The sequence below is a fragment of the Volvox carteri genome, assembly GCF_000143455.1.
Source record: "Volvox carteri f. nagariensis unplaced genomic scaffold VOLCAscaffold_35, whole genome shotgun sequence".
Lineage (NCBI taxonomy): Eukaryota > Viridiplantae > Chlorophyta > Chlorophyceae > Chlamydomonadales > Volvocaceae > Volvox > Volvox carteri.
Window position 1 is genome coordinate 1,099,844 of NW_003307578.1, and position 21,488 is coordinate 1,121,331.

General features: G+C 53.7%; 3 protein-coding genes across 3 annotated transcripts in view; 2 read left to right on the forward strand and 1 right to left on the reverse strand.

Annotated features, from left to right (window-relative positions):
• Window positions 1-4,484: 4,484 nt before the first annotated feature.
• vmp7 (metalloproteinase, extracellular matrix glycoprotein VMP7) lies at window positions 4,485-9,607 on the forward strand (the record flags this gene model as incomplete). The annotated part of the gene is made up of 6 exons (XM_002953248.1): window positions 4,485-4,505; window positions 5,474-5,603; window positions 6,121-6,350; window positions 7,034-7,586; window positions 7,898-8,265; window positions 9,002-9,607. 6 exons carry the CDS (start codon window positions 4,485-4,487, stop codon window positions 9,605-9,607), a joined length of 1,908 nt encoding a protein of 635 aa, XP_002953294.1.
• A 4,419-nt stretch (window positions 9,608-14,026) lies between these two features.
• On the forward strand, window positions 14,027-17,182 carry VOLCADRAFT_94100 (uncharacterized protein; the record flags this gene model as incomplete). Its single annotated transcript, XM_002953249.1, has 5 exons — window positions 14,027-14,147; window positions 14,567-14,689; window positions 15,397-15,513; window positions 16,510-16,620; window positions 17,031-17,182. The coding sequence occupies 5 exons, from the start codon at window positions 14,027-14,029 to the stop codon at window positions 17,180-17,182; spliced, it is 624 nt and encodes a 207-aa protein (XP_002953295.1).
• Window positions 17,183-18,262: 1,080 nt separating this feature from the next.
• Window positions 18,263-21,488, reverse strand: part of VOLCADRAFT_94101 (uncharacterized protein) — a gene marked incomplete at both ends in the record, with an annotated part of 5,989 nt that continues 2,763 nt past the window's right edge. Inside the window, 5 exons of the mRNA XM_002953325.1 lie at window positions 18,263-18,331; window positions 19,552-19,670; window positions 19,703-19,769; window positions 20,860-20,966; window positions 21,336-21,421. Of these exons, the coding sequence (XP_002953371.1) occupies window positions 18,263-18,331; window positions 19,552-19,670; window positions 19,703-19,769; window positions 20,860-20,966; window positions 21,336-21,421 (448 nt within the window). The remainder of the gene's footprint in view (window positions 18,332-19,551; window positions 19,671-19,702; window positions 19,770-20,859; window positions 20,967-21,335; window positions 21,422-21,488) is intronic.

Below are 21,488 nucleotides of genomic sequence, written 5' to 3' on the forward strand. Positions count from 1 at the left end.
CGCCAGCCTCACCCGCTGGGTTCCCTGAGGAGCCTGACGCCATAGCGACGTCGAGTGACCCACCGGGGTCGTTTGTTCCGCCTGTCCCGTTCATGGGAGAGATAGTCAGACGTGCGAAATATTCGCACTCCCTATCAATGCGGCCCGGAATGAGGGACTGCCGCTGTCCCCATGGATCTATGGGGTCTCGATACCAAATCTGTAGTGAGTCTGGTTGAGACGCATTAAAATACAGCGAAATGTAGCAGCGGAAAACAGACCATATTAGGTGGTAAAGGTGCGAGGTGGGTGTGACCACGACACCAGTAGTAATAGCAGCGCTAGACTACTCATGCCTACTAGGCATCCGCACCGAATTATATACGATCGGTAACTGGTGACCGTAGCCCTGCGGGACTTCTCTTAACCTTCCTTGATAGGATAGGTCGATCGACGCGACTGTATGACTGACGACTGTCACATTTTACACAACCGACAACCTGTCAGTTGATCTCAGCCTCGAACGTTGGAACGTCCGTTCGATATCCAACTGGGATATGCTGGGATTCGTTAATTACATAACCATACTGGTTAGATTGACCAACCATAGGCCACAACAGTATGGCTGCCAGGCATGGGGCCCTTTTGCGCTGGCAGATGCCGCCGACAGCGTGGGGAGGCGGCGGGATAATGCCAACCTTGCGGAGGGCATGTTCAAAGCTTGTTATAAGGACAGCGCAGTCCAGCTGCAAATTATGTTCATGGGGGCGGTACGGCCATCCCACCGGTTGTTGTATGCGGAGCTGGCTGAACTCCCCTTACAATATTACAAGGTGAAACAGATCCTTCGTTTCTGGAACCGCCTTCAAAAACAAGTGGGGTCCATTGCTCATGCAGTTTTACGGCAGGAGATAACCGATGCTCTGACCAACCTGCGGAATGGGAACCTCAATGTTACGACTGTTTTCCTTCTTGTTTGGAGCGGAGTACCGCACGACGTCGTGGGGGTAAAGGGGTGTTGACTAGTTGCTGAGTAGGCCTCTCCCCGAAGGAGCGGTGATGACGGCATCAAGGGAGCGTTTGGTGAGCGGCTGGGACAGTGCGCGTCTGACTGTCTTGCCAGAGGAGTATCCATCAGATGGGACCAACCGGGCTGCCCGTTTCGGGAGCCGCAGCCATTATGTGGCCAAGACATGCTAAGGTTTTCATTCCTCGTTTAGCACATCGTATGATAATTTGCAGTTTCGTTTATGTTGCTGGGCTTTGGAGGCAAACAGAGCACGAAGGGGCAAGTACCATGTCCCCAGGGAGCAGCGGTTTTGCCGCTGTTGTGACACCAATAGCCAAGTCGAGGATGTGTTATTGGAATGCCCAGCCTATAATGGTATCCGTGCGGAAGGGGGATTCGATAATCAACAGAGCATGTTGGAGGCCATGAAATGGGAGCCAGCATGTATGGCGATGATGCTGGAGCATATGTGGGCTCGCCACAACTCAGTTATACCCTATGGGCGCTAGTTGCTCCCTTCTGCTATTGCGATATATAATTTTCTCCGTGGCTTTTAGGCGTTTTGGTATTGCCCTTGGGCCTTCGGCTCGTATGGGTAGTTTTACAGGTATGGGGTCACGCACCCCCAACCATGTAAAACACACAAGCACACACACAAAGATAAAGAACAATACTGTTATAGACAATTGCTAGGCCCTATCCAAGCGAGCATTGCTGTTGAATGACGCCCCAAAAGAGAGATAACAAGGATCACCCCTCAAGACAACAACGCACAACCCAGATAGAAACTACATGCAGGGCCTGCACACCTCCATGGATGGCAGGTGAAACATCTGCTGGCAATGTTTTCCCGTCCTTGCCGGAAAGTTCAAACCAACGATTGGCATGCACGCTGCGACCTCTTCTCCTATCCTGGCTTTTCTGCAGGAGTACATTGAAACCGACTTTGGCGGTGCAAGGAAGCTAGCAACGTACGTTTCATATAGTCCGCTGTGAGTTTCTTTCTCCTCATTCCTGCTGCTCTGGTCAGGTCCCGACGATCCTAAGAAGTTTTTTGTACGGAAATCTTGTTTCGGCGAAAACGAACGCAAGCTGTTGCGAGGCTTGCTTTCATTTGCTGGGTAGGCAGGGATAGGCCCGGCCGGCCGGAACCAGCAGGACATAGCTTGTGCACGGCAGGCATATAATATTTATTGTCAAAAAACTGTGAATTTCGGGTTTTGTGCGCGCGGTGTTGCAAGCAAGTAGTAAGATTTACCAGCTCGCTGCAACCGGCGGCAGGAGTGGTTTTTCGTTGTTTCGTTGGCGATACAAACTCCTTTGCCAATATATAACTGAGCAACTAACACACAGCTGCGGCGGATGCGGTGGAAATCAGCTTAACTGCGCCCAGCTTCCATAACTTCTATTATCTGCCCTCTAAACGAATCGCTCATTAAAACCTACCATGGCCCTTCCCCTTCACCCGGCGTGTCAGCGCGCGCGCAACAATAAACGAGTTTCTGTTCCACACACACCTTCAGCGGACTCGCTCCTTTGTCCCTATTGTATAACTGGTGATGCATAACTACAATTGATCTACAACATTATTCTGAAGTAAGTAAGCGTCCTAATTGGACGCCTGCGCTCCTATATACTTATGAAGCCGTCCTCAGATTTCTCAGCAGCAGCGATACTAGGAATGAAAATATAAACACCTATTTAGCCTTCTTCGCACGTACGCAGCGTACTTCGGCACCCTCAAACCGTCTTAACCTGCTGCTGCTGTACCAAATTTACTAGGGATGTACTCGTTTCGCCCACATACCAGTGGTCTTAAATAGCCTGCTGATCATCACATCGCCAAGTCCTTACTTCACCATAGTCTACACACGCATACCTGCGGGCGGGGCGCTCTACCTACACGCACCTACCTACCCTTTTCCTCTTAACGCGATAAATAATACTTAAGTTGCGTTATTCAATTAAAGTAATCCATAGATCAGCAGGCTGTTGTTCGTTATGGGCCGGCAGCAGTACAGTTGGAGAGCCCACCGCTTGGGTGCGTGTGTGGACACACATTTCCTTATTTAGACGCGGCAGGAGAGAAGCGACTAGAGCTTTTAAGTTAGGTTCTAAATGGCAGCCTGTCGGCTTGTCAGTTAGTTGGTTGGTCCCGGTGACACCGGGATCACCGGGACATCGTACAACCATTTACAGCTGTTCGCTCTTGTAGTTCGGCATTCTGCCTGCCCTATCAGGAGCTCCGTTTGCTCTGACATTCCCCGTGCCCGCCCGATTAGTCCCGCTCGGCCCAGATTGCAGCAGCTCGGATGCATAACACACCACAAGGCACGGTGGCGGACTGCGGCCAGCCGACACCTCTTTCTCTTTCACCGCGTGGCGCTCGGATCCCCCCGTTATCTTCGTACACTTCAGGCCTGCCGTTAGCTCTTCCAGCCGCTGTTTAGGTGTCCACCGCTAAGGGAGACCGACCGCTGCAGGGAGGTCGGTTTGAGCGCCGCTGGCACACCCCTGCTCTCCCGTACGTGGGAGTGGTTGTGTGTACGGACGGCCTGTGGATCGCGTCAGATGACTGCGCCTTCGTGCGTTTTTGCCGCGGTCGTTACACGACACTGCTTGTCCTTTGGGTTCGTTCCCCAGAGCGAGATTTTGAGCTTCCCTGCCTGCAGTGTAAGGCCCAAGAGTGCCGTCCCGCCCTTTCCCTAAGCTTTCCCGGCTTCTCCTTGGAGCCCACAACAGCAGCCGTGAGCCATGAACCGACCAAGGCTATAGTTTAGAATCTTGACACGTGTCGAAAAGGGGGACGACCGCCGGCTGGGACTAGCTGTCGTCTGAGGAACAGCTCTGATGTGTTGATCATAACGCATGCATATGCGTGTGTGTGCATCGTCAGTACTACATACACGCTCACCGCATGAGACCGAGGACTACGTTGGCAGCGGGTGTGCACCAGCATGCTGGTGTCCTCCATCTACTCCCATATATATGGCGGGATTGAATGCATATGCAATGCGGTTTTAGCATTACGAGGTCGTTACCGCTAGCGGTATGATGAAACCTAATGACCCCGCTGCAGCTGCTTGGGGGTCTCACGCTAATACAGCAGTCTAAGTTTTTTTATCATCTATATATAGGTCGTGTCCACGTATAATCACAGATAGGGACGGTCCCTATCTAAATAGGGATGTCCATATCCCTGCTGCACCAAAGCATAATCTATTGACAATATAAATTGCGGAGACGCCCTTAAGCCTTGGAATACGCGTATGACCAGCTTGTACGGGACTTTGACTCCCATTTTAACTCAAATGAACTTCGTCACCCTCTGGCTGTATTGGCGTATGAGTCGATAACTCTATCTGGGGCTACGTAGTACTATGTACTATTGCTATAGTGCCAGCAGCGACAGTTTCATCAGGCTCGCGTTATTACTGGTAACGAGGGGGTAGGGGCAACAGGAGATTCGACGAAACCTGCTTGAGTACAAAAACATATGCCAATACAGCGGCGGCACGTAAGCAGTACTACTACTAGCGATTGCATTTGCCTAATAAGGCGCACACGTCTCTACAATTTTTTTATCGTCTATGAATCATGCCGCGGTATTTTAGACAGTGGCTGTAACTTTGTATTGTACTAGGACTCCATCTACACAGGTCTATAGACGATCGATAAAAAGGTTTTTTGAGTGCAGGGGCTCCTTAACATATGCCCTTCTGTACGTATGACCCAGGAAAAAAACTTATTGTATCCCTTTTCCGTTCCGCGAAAAGGAGGGTCCGCCATGGATGTTGGAAAGTTTGCAGGTAGGACCGCCGTACGCCATACTGTATGGCGGTTGCTAAGATAGAGCCAACGTGCGCAAGTTGTTCCTGTGCGCAACCGCTGCGAATTGCGAGCCCAACTACCGCTAGGAAGAGTGACGTACTGAAACCGGGGGGGAGTTGCAGCGTATATATATAAAAGGAACAAGTTAAAGTGGGCGGCTACCTTGCAATAGACTCACTGTCCCCAACGAACGATAGCGTCGTCAACGAGGTCAGTCGCCGGAGGGCTGGTCACGCAGTCAGGGTGGTTTGGACTAACGCGCTGTGTGTGTGTGTGTGTATAACACTGGTATGGACGGAATGAATGCTCCGCGAGTCTCAAGGGGACCACGCAAAACGTTCCTCGCATGCTGTTAGCTAGAGATGACCGCGGTTGCGTTATTATTGCTACGCAGGGGACGGTTCTTCAAATCTTGAGCAATCTACATAACGCGCTTCGTTCGGATCCAGGTACGGTCCTGATAATGACTGAGTGAGTGTCCCGAAGGTCCCGAGTTATAACACGAATAGGGTTTTCATGGTGTGGCCACAAATGATTGAGTCTTGCCGTTCGGTTCGGTTTCAGCTGATGAATGCGTGCATTTATGTACTGGTTGGGATCATTCGAAAACGATTCGCTTCCCTCTCGGCCTCCGGGTCACACATCCGCCAGCAGGCTGTTTCGGTTTCTCAGGAACTACGAGGAGTCGCTCGGGCGCCTGTCCTGTTTGTACATAAAGGCGCCATGGGGCGCCTATTTGCGGTGCCGGTGCTGCTGTTGTTGTCACTTTTGACCTTCTCGGGAGGTAGGAGCACTTTTATTTAGTATGAGACTGCGGCGGCGGGTTACTGCTAATGGATAGGATGGAGTGACGGCTCATAACGTTACTTGCGCTGGTCGCCGGTTATATATATGAAATCTATAGTGGATACACCGCCGGCGGAGTGCCATCGATGGCTTTCCCAATCGTTCCGATAGTAGCGCGAGCAACGAGAAACCTACCGCTGCGGTGACGCATACCTAGCAGTTAGTATCTGCTAGGTAAGACTTTAACCCGGAAAAAGTGAAATACCTCGCCAGCAGCCTGGGAGCACCGCCAGGAATCGACTTTTCGTTACCAATCAGCTTATTTACGGAGGTATGGCTTCCTTGGCTGGCTTGCATGTGAAGGCGCTTGCGGCAACACAGGTCGCGACGTGCCACTCAGTACTTAGGCCTGCTAGCCCACACTTTTCGCCTTCATCGCATCGGCTCCGGGAGCCCCCTTTCTTACGCATTTCCCTGCCTACCGGCGCGCTGCTTCGTTGATGACTCTTTTGCAGAAGGGGTTCGGATCGGTACTGGAGACAGAAGGTTATTGAACGATGCTGGAAGCCCCCCGCCAGCCGTGAATGTGTTTGGCGGCCTCATCTTCTTAGACGACCATACAGACATGAGGCAATACGCCATTCGCAAGGGCGACGGCTCCACAACACCCATCGCCCCCGGCTACGAGCTCCCTCCGACGGATGTCAACGGCCAGAGTATCCTACCCGGCGCGTATGTTTCCATTGTGAGTTCGTTGCGCCGGGATATGTGTAATAAGCATCAGAAATATATTCTGGACGAAGGTGGCCTGTTCCATCCGTTCGCGAGTAGTCCTTTTTTGCTGATCAGCAGGCGGCGTGGTTGTAACCAGGGCACAGCCGAGCGTGGGTCGCCTTGGTACTGCGTGTCGTTATCACTCGTCTGTAAAATTTTTGATCGTCTATAGACCTTGTCCTAGTACGATCGATGGAAAGGGATGGTCCTATCCAGTATACCAGGACACGATCTAAAACCGACAACGAAAACATTCAAACCGGCGCTATTCCTATATATTGCATGTTATCGGTGCCGCGGCTGCGTTACGATGCAACGTCTCATAACTCATTAATTGCATGTGTGTTGTAGGTAGCGGGCTAGCGAGAGGGCAGTTGCTGATCCGATGCCTAGAACTACTGTCGGCCATTAATATTGCTGTTGGTGCATTAGCTTCGTTTTGCTGTGTTCGTTGTGCCATTACTACTGCTGCTGCCCAATGCCATCTGTCGTCCCTCAGCTAGCTGCTAGCTACCTGCCTTCTGCTGCATACGCGGCTTCAAAACCCCCGAAAAGCAGCTCGGGGCTGCATGCATAAGCTCGACTTGTTAACTAACTAAGCTTGGTTTTACGTGATAGCCAACCAACCTCAGTCCGCATTCTCCTGCTTCGCAGTTTTGCTATATCGTCGACGGAGTGTGCCATCCGGTTCCGGGAACCAGCGTCACTGTTACGGAGACTTCCCCCGTAATTCCACCCTCGACCAACACCACAATCTATCAGCGGCTCCTGGTGATCATCCTGGACTACTCCTTCTGCGGTTACCCGTCCAGTGTCACGGAAGCGGAAGTACGCTCCATTTTCCTAGGGCCAGATGGAGACGGCAGCGGTGGAGTCGCGCAAAAGTACACCCAGTGCTCGTACGGGAAGTTCAACCTGAATGTGACAGCTTTCCGGGTCGTCACCGTGAAGAACAACTGCACAAGCACGGGACCAACTACATGCAGCTGGTGGTCGCTCTCCCAGGACGGCGATGCAGGCGCCAAGGCAATGTTAGGTCTGGGGACATTCTCCGATGCGACTCACTTTGCGTACATCGTGCCGCCGCAAGTGACATGCGGCTGGGCGGGGCTGGCACTACTGCCTGGACGGCAGATCTGGCTGGCGACTTCGGATTACGGCGTGCGGCGCTGGGCCACCATCATGCAAGAAGCGCTTCACAACTACGGTGTGTTTTTGTGTGTGTATGGGGGGAGGTTTTGTATCTCTTCTAACGATTGATGATACAATAACAGGATAGCTCAGGAACTTAGGGTTTTTCGGGTTTAACCGATAGCTCAGGAACTTGCAAGCATCACAACATGGTATGGCCCCACCTGCTGTCTGTCTGGATATTCAAATCGCGGCCGAGAACGAAGATCCGGATCTTGATTCTAAGTGAACAGAGGTCTTTTGTTGGTCATTTACATTAGTTTCCGCTGACATTTTTCTGACGCGTACCCCTCCTCGCGCTGCCCGTGCCTTCCTGGCCCCGCCAAGGTCTTTGGCACTCCTGGCAAAGCAATGTCGAGTACAATGACTACTCAACCGCGATGGGTCGTGGAGATGTCTGCCCCAACGCCGCCGAGATTTCTCGTATGGGCTGGGCTACACCTGCTGCACCGGGGGGCGACCGCATCGACTCCAGCACCTTGCCACTCGGCAGCGTCCTCAGCTTCACCCTGCCAGCCACCTACCTGACCTCAGAGGGAAACTACCTCCGAGTGGTTCCGGACTGGCTGCCTACGTACGCAAATGTGACATCTAAGAACCTGTATATTGCCCTACGTGTCAACAAGAATGGAGACGCATTATTGGACCCTTTCTACGCTAATAAAGTGAACGTTCACGAAGTCAACGCAACCATGGTGCGTCATCAATGTTTCCCTAAAATTTGGTTGCGCTTTCGCTTGCAGAACAAACTGCAGCCAGGCGCAAGAGGGCATCGGTCTTATTCGTCGCTCGCGCAATTAAGCAAGGGTTTATAAAGTTACAGTTCTTCGGGTTGAGACAGATGGACCGGCATGTATGATGATGTTACAGGGTGGTATAGATTCACCAGCGGCCCCCTTTCCCGAGGCAGTTCCCTGCTCTCCCCTGCAAGAGGGGCACCCTAATCCATTCACCCCATCCGGCTTCAGAATGTATTCGTTGGGTTCAGCAACTCACCACCAGCATCTAGCGGATCAACGGCGCCTCAACTTAGTGTATGTATGTTTTTACTGTCTTCTATACTGTAATATAGAACAGAATATGGTTGGTGTCAGTCGGACGGACACTCTCTCACATGCTCACCGGGGTCTTGGTGTCATTGAGGTCCGGAGTAAAACACAAAGCAGCAGAGTGCATGGTGATAGTGGGTCCGTGCACCGGTCCATTTACAATCCTAGCTACCTCTCCGGTCCATTTCGCTCGTTCTCGCTCCTCACACGCCGCCAACCTTACGTACTTGGCTGCAACTACCTAAACTACACATTATTTTTACATATGGCGAGGCTGCGCCATCTTTGCTCTATTACTGCCATGCGCACGTTGGCGCCGGCCACCTCTCCCCCTTCTAAGGACAAAAAGATGGGCTCGCTGTGTTCGCTCCCCCGCCCGCAGGACAACGGCTACCCTGTCAGCTGGGTTTACAGCGACCGCAAGATCTCCTATCTCGCAACTGCCCCACCGATGAGCCGAAGAAACCTGACCGCCTACAAGTTATCGGTTTACGGCGGTTCCTGGGCTGCACTCGACACTCTCAGAGTGCACCTCTGCCGCTATCAGTCCTCCGCAGAGGAATGCCCTTCCGTCGAGTTCATAGAATCACAACCCGTGGCACCTCCCAAGCCGCCGCCGCCAAGCCCGCCGCCACCAAGCCCGCCGCCGCCGAGCCCGCCGCCGCCAAGTCCGCCGTCGCCAAATCCGTCGCCGACGCCCCCGCGGCCCAGTCCCCCGCCACGACCAAGCCCTAAGCCTCCCAAGCCGCCAAGCCCTCCACCCAAGCCCCCGTCTCCACGCCCATCACCACCACTTCCCAGTCCTCCATCGCCAAGCCCCCTACCGCCACCACCGCCGCCGCCGCCATACCTGCCGCCACCGACCCGTTCACCCTCCCCCCAGCCAAAGCCGCCATCGCCTAAGAGTCCGCCCAAGCCGCCCAAGCCGCCCAAGCCGCCCAGCCCACCACCCAGCCCACCAAAGCCACCGCCCAGCCAGCTACCTTGAAGTCATAATACTGCTAACCGCCAGCGTGAGGTAGGTAATGAATGTTGCGCGTCATGAGATCGCATGAAGCTGTCCGATGGGTTCATATGGAGTATTGAAAGCCTGACGAATGGGCCCCGATGGTGCATGTATGCATGTATGCATACATGTATGATGTGTGAAACAGGGGGGTGTATTTTCGCCCGTGGCAACTACCCTGCGAAACCCTGCCTTCCCCGGTATATCGGGGCACCCTCATCCAGTCACCCTAGTCAACTTCTCAGTGGGTTGCTCAGGTTCCGCACCCACCGCCAGCATCCAGCGGAATCTGCCGGGTCGACAGCGGCCCAACTCCGTTCCTGGTCGGCTCGCAGATTAACTTTATCCCAGGTCACCATCGTCCATCAACTAGGGGCGCAATGCCTTCCACCACCGGAAGGACTTTGACCCCAATGGGTATCGATCTCGGGATCTCCCGGGGGCAATGGTCGCGCCTTACCAGTAGTGCCAAACCCTATTTTTGTGCTGAATTCAATGTCATCAGGCCTCATCCAGAAAGGCGACAGGTACACCTTACAAACATTTTTTTTGTTTCTGTTAGCAGCATTTTGCACGTTCGCAGACGATGACGGCATGACGATGGGGCAAACATCGCGGGCTAAAGCTTTATGCCGCCTTCTTACTACTCGATCAACAAGGTAGCCTGAGCAGTAGCAGATATGTATCCGTAGAAGCGTACGTAGCTACGTACATCTCGTACCACGTGTGCGAGCGAGGCTTAGCAGGGGGCTGGCCTACACAATTGTTCTTTGGCTGACTGGCTGGCTGGCTGGCATACTGCGCGTTCGGAGCATAAAGTATTTGTAGGGTTTCATCGAGTATCGCGGTCTGCATTAGGCCATGTCGGTCGCTTACGTTTAGAAGTCGCCGGGGAGGTGACCGGAAATAAATAAACCAGCAGCTAAGTAAGGGATCGTGAGGTCTATGGAGGAGTCCCGGAGTGCGCTTTCCCTTCAGCAAGGCGCTTCCGCTTCCTCACTGTGGTCCGTTAACTGCCGCAGTAAGCGTGTTTGAGTGTTTGTAAAAGCAAGGTGTTGTCGGGGAGCGAGGGCGACGGGATGATTTATAACGAGCGAGGGTACCAATAAAGGCGTATTATGCCTGTGTATACTTTTTAGTGTGCCGCGGGACGAGAGTGCGGACAGCAGGACGGCTTATGTGTGTCCAAAGTAACCAGGTAATTAGCTTTGGTAGACAAATCAAGTTAGCTTGGTAGGCCGACGGCTGTGAGAAACACAATATTAGCAAGCTGGCTGCGTACGGCGCGTTCACTATTCTTTACCATCTTCATGCGCGCTTGCTTGCTTGTTTGGCCGTTGTTTCCGGTGCGGTATCTACGTGCGTACGGCATGATTCAGGCTAATCAATCAGGCATTATTCAGACTAATTGAGGTTTCCGGTGCCCGGCTGCGGGGGCTCACCGTGGCGGACAGCGAGATGGTCCAGTCGCGCGATCAGGAGGAACGAGAAACGCGCCATCCGGTAGTGGGTAGGTAGGTAAGCGCGAGTCTCTGGGCCATAATAAGTACGGCCCACGTATTGCTGAGGGAGTCATGTTAGGTGTGTTTCCGCGGCCTGGTTCTCATCAGGGAGGTGCGGTCGTGCCGCCTGCTGGTGGTGCGCTGATGTGCCTGCTGCTGCATCCTTTTAAACACACAGACATGCACGCGCGCACGGCGGCATGTCGATTGCCAGCGGCAACAATCATAGGTAATAATACATGTCCAGTAGAGGACCGTTACGGTATATTTTTATTTTGCGCTTCGTTCCCACCGTGTTTCATTCGATTGCTCGTGTAATAGAGCTCAAGGATCGCACGCGCGAATGTATCCTTGGGGGGAGGACGCGCAGTGCGTGCTGTATAGCTCTTATAGCTTCTTTACTCATTCTACGAGCGGCCGCGGACGAGGCCAAGCAATGCAGGGTGCTACTTGACTTCCCACCCTGGCCCCCATGGCCTTGGCTGCTGGGGCTTCTTTTGGGGCCTAGCCTACCAACTGACGTAGCGCTGGGTGCATTCCAGGTGGCAAACTGCGTGCACTGCCTGGACGTGTGCAGATAGATAGATAGATAGATAGGTGCAAAAACCGAATGGCTTCGTGCCGTCCCCAGGACCCCGCATCGAATGAACTTAACCTTTTGCAAACTGGCGTACGGAGATGTGTGTACATATAAAAAATATAGTTTTATTACTGCAAGGATATGGATGAATGAAGCGATTTGGATTGGTGGAAGAAGTAAGTGTTCGCCTAAATGTGTGTGGTGTGGTTATAGGTAGTGGGCTCCAGACTCGTGAATGCCTAAATGCCGCATACACACATGGCGGAGTTGCCAGCGGGCAAGGCACTTGTCGAAATAACATCAGCAGCTATCAAAAGAGGATCATCTGGGAGTGAGTTTCAATTCTTGAATAGCCCTCCGCCCGCTTAGCCTGCATAGAGCGGTTTGATTCCTTGTTTAGTTGCTTGTTTAGCTGTATATCGAGTTGGTCGTCAGCTCCCATCGTTGGGGGATAAGTCTGTTGTTTATGCTAAAATATTGTAGGTTTATTTTATATATGAGGTAACATCGATTGTTCTGTAGCTACGTAGCTCGCGAAAGGCTGCTTTCGCTTGCTTCCCAAGAGCCGCCGGACCGGCAACTGCTGCTGTCCCAAGTAAAAAGGCCGATACGTAGCTAGCGCATCTAACGCATCTACCAGTTAGAAGTAGTAAAAACCCTTATGTTGATGATGCGCGCGCTGCTCTTTCCTGACGAGCGTAATAAGAGATGTAACATGAAGGTAAATGTGCACACTACCCGAGTGCAAGCAAGCTGCGGGTCATTGTAACGCGCGAGAAAGGTGCACGCGATTGCCGCCATGCACGTACATACATACATACAAGCATACGAGCGTGCTTTCGGCTGCTTACCGATGGGCCGGCGTCGTCTCTCCCCCCCCCCACACACACAGTGAACTCAAGTGAACTCATGCAGTGGACTCAAGTGGACGTTACCAAGTAGCGGTAAGCAATGCAGCCGCGCGGCACTGTATGTATAACCTATGTCGCATACATCATATCGCATTCCTTGCTTGTTGCGTACACGGGGGCCTGCATGCTCCCCTGCCGCCCTCCATTGTTCCTTCCGGCCGTCAGTCTCGCTCCTGGCAGGGGTGCATGCACAGCGGGCACCAGTTAACACATCCAACCGAAGGTGCGTTATTATATGAGGCAGCCAGCCACAATAGGCAGCAGCGTCTACGCCAAGGCGATCGCCAAGTTCATGCCGTCAGCTATATCACACATCGCCTGCGGGTGTCGAGAACACGCAGCAGTTGTTCCACTCGTGGAACAGTATACATTAACAATACAGCGGGTGCGAGTAAAAAAGGTTGGCAAGAGGGATGCATTAAAGCGCTACGTACAGATTGAACCGAAACAAAGTGAGAGGAAAGGAAGCAACAGCAGCAGACGCAATTAGGCGTAAGGGATCATACGTCAAGAGTCAGCAGTCGTCACACTGCGCGGGCGAGCGAGGGGCGAGGCGGATTTTATTCTGCCCTGCTGAGGGACGAAGTGTCTACCATTGGTGCCACGTTTTCGAAATTTGTGCCGCGTGAGACAGTTCCATCCGCCGCACAGGCGATATGGCCGGATCGCCACCCTTTTGCGCACTTTCATGCACGCCGATAGCTGCGGCATTAAACTGCATTTTAGCACTGCCTTGAAGCCTTGTGCTGCGTGTAGAGGCAACCCTGCCTAGAATGTGCGTGCAACATGGCTACATAGAGTGAGTTCAACCAAGCGCAACCGCCGCTGCAAGAGTCTGCAAGCAAGCGCCGTGCATCTTCAAATGCACATGCAAGGCCGTGTTCAACAATCAACTATACCAAGCGCATTCTTAGCGGTTTGCATGTTCGATGCTATGCAAGAACGGGACCTGCACTGCAGCAGCGGGCAGTAGTAGTCCAACTCTACTACTACGACGACGACGACACAACCTACAGAGCAGCAGCCAGTTACAGACGCTCGCGCCGCTTTTTTTGTGCGCATGCAGGTGTTGTTCTATTGTTGCATTGTAGTCGGAAAATAATATCGAGGCACTTGCTATCCCACGTCGAACGAATCAACCGTCAGCAGCCGACAGACATACATGCACGCACGGGGTGTATCAACCGAGGCAGCAGCAGGCGCCGCCGAGGCAAGAATTGTCAGAAGCTGCGGCGAATGGCTATGGAGAAACCTCATATCATCATCGTCCCATCCACGCCCACAGTCGGTATATATATAGCTGGTACAAACAAATTTGAGCTATCGGGCATTTTGTGAAAGAAAATTAAAGTTATCACATATTTCCCATTTGTCATATACTATTATCCAGCAGATTGATTAATTCACGATGTTTACCATGAGGTCATCATCGCCAAGGGCGGCGCAGGTCGTCAGAAGGATGGTAGCCCTCTTGCTATGCGGCATGTTTGCGACTTCAATCGCGGCCCCTCCCGCGTCACCCGGCTATGGTAAGTCAGCGAGTTCCGCGCCATCCGAGAAACCCCGCTTGCCTGCTTGCTTTTCACGCATCGAATCAAGCTCGCGCGTGCCGCTGATGGGTTGTGCCATCAGCAGGTGATAGTGCGACCCCTCAGCAACCAGCAGCAGGGGAAGATGGTATACATGCTGCATGAGGCAGGGTAATAACGGCATTGCCTGCCGGCATAGCTTTGTTAGGGTCCCACACGTGGATGCGTGCGTGATGAGCCCCGTTGTTTCGGCCAGCTACTGCCGGCTGCCGGTGTGCTGCTTCGTAATTTACTTGGGGCAGTGGGTCGACGAAGACCTCTGCACCCTCTGCACTGGGGAGGAACCGTAGGGTATTCGACAGAAACCGAGGAAAGGGGGTTGCCTCCATGGATCGCCTATCTGTACTGAATGCGCGCAGGAGGCATCCAGCTCAAGCTCGTGGGCGCTCCCAGCTACCCGCCGCCGCCGCCGCCGTCGCCGCCGTCGCCTCCTCAGGCCTCTTCTGCTGTAGCTCCGCCGCTCGCACTTATCCCGGCAGCGAGTGAGTGCGGAGATCAGCAGTACTGCTGACGGCGTTGCTGATGCAAAACATACGGCACATGCATGCGATGCATGTCTCCGTTTACCTGTACAACATCCTGCGTGATCCTCAGTAAAGCACTGTAGCTTGGACCAGAATTTTGTCTCCTCTTATGACGGGAAATATATACGTGTGCACGAGGGGTCCTCTTCCAACCTGCTACGCTCAACCAGTACTGACGCCCAATAGCGCGTGGGCGGCGACGCGACGGCAGGAGGAGGTCAATTGAGATGTCGGAAGCAATGGCGAATAGCTGGGAGGCTTGCAGATACCAACCGTGCGCAGAAGCTCTCAGCCACGGCCTGCGAGCCCTCCCAGCTATCCGCCATCGCTTCCGACATCCCAGATAATTTCCTCCTGCCGTCGCTTCACCGCGTGTCATTAATCAAAGGAGGTGTATATGCGTGTATGTTGTGATTCAAGTGTTGAGGCATGAGGTAGAGTGTCGGTGTATGCTGTTGCCTCGTGCGTTATAAGCCTTGCGTGGGGCATGATTTGGGGGCGGATAGATATTGTCATTTGTCTGACCTAGATATATAATAGATAGATGGCCTAATCCAGGAGGGGAGGTTCCGCAGTCCGGTTCCGTCCGGACGATCAACCTACCTGCCATGCGACTTATTACGTGCACACACATCCCTACTTTTCTTGCTGTTGCTTGGCTGCAGTTCTATCCCCACTATCTTCACCTCCGCCCGTTTACCCCGGATCTCAACCCGAGATCCTTGCTGCGCCACCCTCGCCCAAGGCGCAACTCCTTGGCAGCTCGCCACCATTTTTCCTGGGTAAGCAAGCATAAACACACGCCGTCCCTGAATGATGAGCGAGCTCTTGATATTGAGCTTAATGCCCGTTCCTGTTGTCAGTTGAATCCCTTGCATACTCTGGCACCATGCGCCCGAGGACTGCATCACGTGATGGGCCTTCTTTGTTGGGCGGTAGCTAGAGGCTGCCATGCATGCGTGCATGCATGTGTGCAGTCCGATGCTGCGTTTGAGGGGAAGTTGCGGATTCAGCAGCAGCAGCACGAGGTAGTCATAAGGTGGTGATTGACTTAGCATTTTTGCTGGAATGCAGGCTCCGTTCCGCAGCCACCTTCGAGCAACACGCCGTCGTCTCCGGTGGAGCCGGCAGGAAGCCAAGCGCCCCCGCTGACCACCCGTGGTATGGATACAACATCGCGCGTTTCTGTTCGAGTAGGGGGTCTAGTTTCGCCTGTGCTCACTAGCACTACCCGTTGTTCCTGAGCACCGTCATCCTTCTGGTCGTCACCTGTGTTGACTTCCGCGAAGTCATTAGTGACTTTTACGGGTTCAGCACCCATCAACAGTATCGACGTCAGCTCATAAGTCACTATAACCGAGTCACTATCACCGTCTAGCGGCATGGGGGTGTTACTTGTTACACTGTCGAGGGCAGCTTCTCACTGGTTATCGGGATAGATCCTGCAAGCTTCCAGGGACAACGACTATGCCACGCCTTGGCAAATTCTGCCGTGTCTGGAACCATCATTTTCTCTTCTGCATATACAGCGTCGTGCGTGTCCCAGGAGGCTTACAAATTGAAATAGGTTATTACACCATACTTTGTCCGGACGATAACAAGTTGTCACATATATATAGATCATATCGAACAGTTGATTGACGCATTGGTACATACATACAGGTAGAACATACAATAGAGACATCGGCAAGTGCCTAATAATGGTATTACCGACGACATAGACCTGCTGCCCCTCCTCCGTAACTAACTGTATGTGTGTTGTGTCTGTATGTACGTAGATGCATCGACGCTGCAACGCCCTCCAAGCTTGGCCCTTCCCCCTTCGCAGCCATCCGTCGGCAGCAACAGTTCCCCTCCGGGTTACGATGGCTCGAGTGTTCCCCCAACTAGTGAGCGAGCACTAGCAGTAGTGCCCGCGACGGATCACTTATCGTTAAGGGTTCTTGCTTGAGTGACAACCCGGCGAATAGGCGGACCAGGCGGTGATGGATAGGTCTACTATGTCTACAAATGTTTCCTAAATGGCGTCCCCGGCTTTGACGGACCCATCCGCACTTACGCGGACACTGTAACTGTAACTGTAACTTAGGGATTCGGTTTTTCGTTTGCCCAGCCTCGCCGAATGCTCATGGCGTTTTCGTCCTTCATGTACGATATATAAACGGTGTTTTGTCTGGATATAGCTTTACAAGGATAGTTTGGGCGCTCACATTCCTCAACGAAATCCTTCCGGCTGCTGCAATACGCTTCCTTGCTCGCCTGGATCGTCAAAGGACGCGCCCTTTCTTGCTCCCCGCAGGTAACCTCATCAGGAATGTAACCAACGCCACCGTTGTCCTCAGAAGCCAGACTTCCTCGGGCGCCCGGGTAGCCGCCGCACCCACGATCGCCGTCCTCGTGTGCGTCCTCCTCGGCCTCATCGCGACGAGTCAAGCAGCCTACGCCTTGTAATCAATCCACATCGATGGTTTTAATTCCAAGTGATTAAACCGCTAGGCAAAATGTCTCGAATATTACTGTATTTAGACGTTTAATTACCTGATATGTGATAGCTGTATCTATGTGTGAACCGATGCAAAGCCTTTTCCTATTCGTACCTGCTAGCTGTGCCCTGCGTGGTGCGTACGTACGCACGTGTGCATGGATCGGTGGACTGTGAAAATCCATCTGTTAAGTCCCTTATCTGATTTCACCCACGTTTGCGTGCCGGCCTACATACGTACCTATCCCCGGCCGTCGGAACGGTGCATGTGGCTGTGGATGGATGGATCGATGGATGTTACAAGCTTCAGCAAGCTCGTACATGTATGTACAAACGGCGTATGTGGCTAGGAATCGGGCTACTTCGGGTTGTCAGTAGCAGGTGTCGTACGTATATGTTAACGTCGTGATGTAAGTCCGTGTTTGCGATGTCGCCGCTAGCTATTCCTAATTTAATAACCAACCAAGTGTCTAAGAAATCTGAAACTCGAAGTCGCACAAGCGACCTTTTTTGTCCACGCTATATTATACTTGACAGTGGTTGAGTGGGTGACTACGTGCTTTCTTCTTGCATGGGCTTCTGTTAGTGGAATTCAAGTGTGGATTGCTGGAAACGAACCTAGCCAAAATACGTTTGTTGTCTTCTATAGCTTTTGGAGTGAATGCGGGCATGCGGCAGACAGGCGGCTTACCCTTGCTTGCCATCGCGGGTCGTAGCTCGAACATCAACTCATCCATGAATACACACATACGTAGACGCATGCATGTGCAACTATTTGAAAGATATGCCCTGATGTTGAACTTACGGGTTTCGGTCATCAGCAACGGATGGAAGTTACCCGCAACAGGTCTCCTGGAGCCCCTACTGCTGCCGCTCCTAATCATACACTCATCAAGTACTTCCTGCCTGCCTGCTTGCGGATGCAAGCACTTCTACTTCAATGCTTTCCCCCCAAGTCCATTTCGCCAATCTGCCGTCGTCAGGCAGCGAGCATTGGATACGTACTGCCCGTACACGCATACAACCCCACGGACGTATGTCGTCAATAGCTACGTCGGCATGATGCTGGCTGCCTGCAGGCCGCATACGGACCCGTCCGGGCAGCCGATCCAGCCAGCCTGCGTCAAGTGGATGGGCAGTAGTCATCTGGTCTTGAGCCTCGACCAGTCTTAAGGCCTTCCGTTCTTGGCTGTTCGCACGTAGTGAGTGCGCGGTAGTGACGACAGACACTAGGCCTTTACGTTGCTCGGTCCCTGCCTGCCGCGTCGCAATGTCACATGCAGCAGGCCAACCCACAGAAATGTCAACACATGCGGCGTGCAGCGCGGGATAGCATGGGATATGGCATGATCATGAAGATGATGATGATGAAGATGGTGATGATGATGATGATGATGATGATGATGCCTGCAACCCCGCTGGACGTGCAGGTTATCACGCCAAACTAAGGTCCAACTGTCGTACTAAATGAGTACGAATGCCTGACAGGGTGTTGGTGTCAGTGCCGCGCGTACATGTAACACAAATCAATACATGCGCCCACCACGCGTTTCGATGGCCTTCGTTGCTGGACTTATTGTTTCATGCCAATATCCTCCCGCCCAGCATTTGCCGAAAATGGGGTGCGAAAGCCTTTGGGTGGCCTATAACAACCCGGGGTTTAACCTGCGTAACACCATTCGGCCAGGCGTTCATGCACTGCCATGGTGCCGTCGCCATCCTGCCGCATGCGTACGTAGCCACCCATCTGCTCACTAACTAGGAATTACTAACTGATAAACCCTATGCTGCCAACTGGTTAATAACTTGGTAACCCAGCAAAAATCTTCGCAGGCGTCCACAATCCTCATCCCGACCAACCAACACCGCCTTCAACGGGTCACAGTCAACGCGGGAAAGGGAATAACATAACTCGAACTAGGGACTAGGTAGAACCCCCCTCCAGCCCCTCTCCTCCCCCCCATACCCTAGCCAAGTATTCCCACGTACGTATTCCCAATCCCCCTTCTTGCACCGGCGCATTCTCTCCTTCCCCCCCTCCCCCCTCCACATAAACGCCACCCCGCTAGCCGCAGCACCCGAACCACACAGAGGCCCATCTCCGCCTCGATTACCTGCAGCCGACCAAACCCGAATCGGCACGTCGACCTGCCCCGCTAGCATACCACACGCAATATCACACGTCACGTCGCGTGTGTGCACTCCCCATCAACGCCAGAAACCCCCCTCCGCCTCCTCCTCCTCCTCCCTCCTCCTCCCTCCACCTCCTCCTCCCTCCGCCTCCTCCTCCTCCGTCCTCCTCCCGCCTCCTCCTCCTATTTCCGTTCCCCTGCCTCACACGGCCCAGGACTCCGCCTCCGCCCGGTCCGTCTCGAACACGAAGGGCGCCTCCAGCAGCCGCACTGTCAGCTCCCCATTCCGCGGGTCCTCCCGACCGATCTCCGCGACCAGCGCCTCCTGAAGGGAGGATACGTCAGCTGCGGGCGCACCGCCGTACGCGGGAGCAATGGTGGCGCCGGGCTTGACACGGGAGAGCCGCGCCATGAGCGTGTGGATCTGCGCCGACATACATACATATGGACATACGTACACCAGTACACAGGACGTACATATATGCATATGCAAATTCCACGGCGGCCGCAAGAGCATGAGGGGCAGACGAGGGTCAAGACGAGGGTCACTCGAGCCACACAGGCAGGCGACGAGGCGAAAGGAATAGATATATCCGTGTAAGTTCTCAAAGCGCCCTCAGCTCCTTTGACGGGCTTTGGACGAGCCCCAGCAGGTTGCAACTCCTGGCAAGCAGCTTCGGGAAAGTGCGAAAATGGATCATATGGACAATAAATAAGAACACGGGCAGCGCCAGCAGGAGGCTGCTGGTGGTAATGATGCTCGTGTGTGTGATAGCAAAAGGTAGGAGCTATTGACACAAATACATAACACACATATATACTAGGGTTTGGCACTACTGGTAAGGCGCGACCATTGCCCCCGGGAGATCCCGGGATCGATACCCATTAGGATCAAAAGTCCTTCCGATGGTGGAAGGCATTGCGCCCCTAGTTGATGGACAGTGGTGACCTGGGATAAAGTTAACCTGCAAGCCGACCAGGAACGGAGTTGGGCCGCTGTCGACCCGGCAGATGCTGGTGGTGGGTGCGGAACCTGAGCGATCCACTGAGAAGTTGACTAGGGTGACTGGATGAGGGTGCCCCGAAATGCCGGGGAAGGCAGGGTTTCGCAGGGTAGCTGCCACGGGCGAAGATACACCCCCCTGTTTCACACATTACACATCATATATGCGTACACATGCAGTGAAAAGTACGTGCTGTGTTACGTGTCCCGACTTATCGACCAGTCCGACGAAACGTTTCGTCACCAACCAGGCGGACAACCCAGGTGGACACGGAAGGAAATCATATCGTACTTCAGGTTGCTATCTTAAGTCGTTTTTCACACACTCCGGCACACCACCACTCCTGCTTTGCGATCTTGATGCTTCGTAGGGGGCATCCGCCCATCTTCCTCCTCGCCTAGCTCCGTTCCGAAACACACATTCACACGCGCGAGCCCCCAGCCTGCAAACTCACAATACTTACATGCCCCCACACACTGACATACCTACATACATACACTCATCACCTACCCTCTTCCGCTGCTGCGGCGCCACCAGCTCCGTCACTTCCGCCGCGCAGCAGGCCACGTGGTAGACACAGCCCGTGGGGAAGAGGTAGAAGGGGGGCAGGGCACCACCTGGGGGAAAAGCGGCAGGGTTCGGGGGGGCGGCCGGGGGGGCGGTCGGGAGGGCAAAAGGGGGGCCATAGGAATACAGGAAAGAGAAACCGCGGACCCACTCAAGGCCGGGAGTGTTGGCAAAGGCGATGTCGACAGGTGTGATTCCGAAAGGTAGAGGTAAGAGGGCGGAGGCCGGGGTGCTCCTGGAGGTGGCGGAGTGAAGGTCCGGCAAATGCAACGCCGGGTAAGCCAGCCAGGCTGAGCACCTGAAGCCGCTCTCTTCTACCCGACCCCACCTCCTCATCCCCACCCACATCCCACCCATCCACTGGGTCTTCCAGGCTCACCCGTCCAGCTCTCCCCCCCTCCGAACACTCCCTCCCTTACCCTGAGGCAGGCTGGTCAGCGGCGCCGCCTCCGAAATGGGTCTCCCGCACCGGACACACGGCTGAGCCAGGGACACCACCGCGGACCTTAACCAGCGCCGGGAAGGGGGGGGGCCGGGGAGGGGAAGGGGGAGGGGAGGGGGGGAAGGGGAAG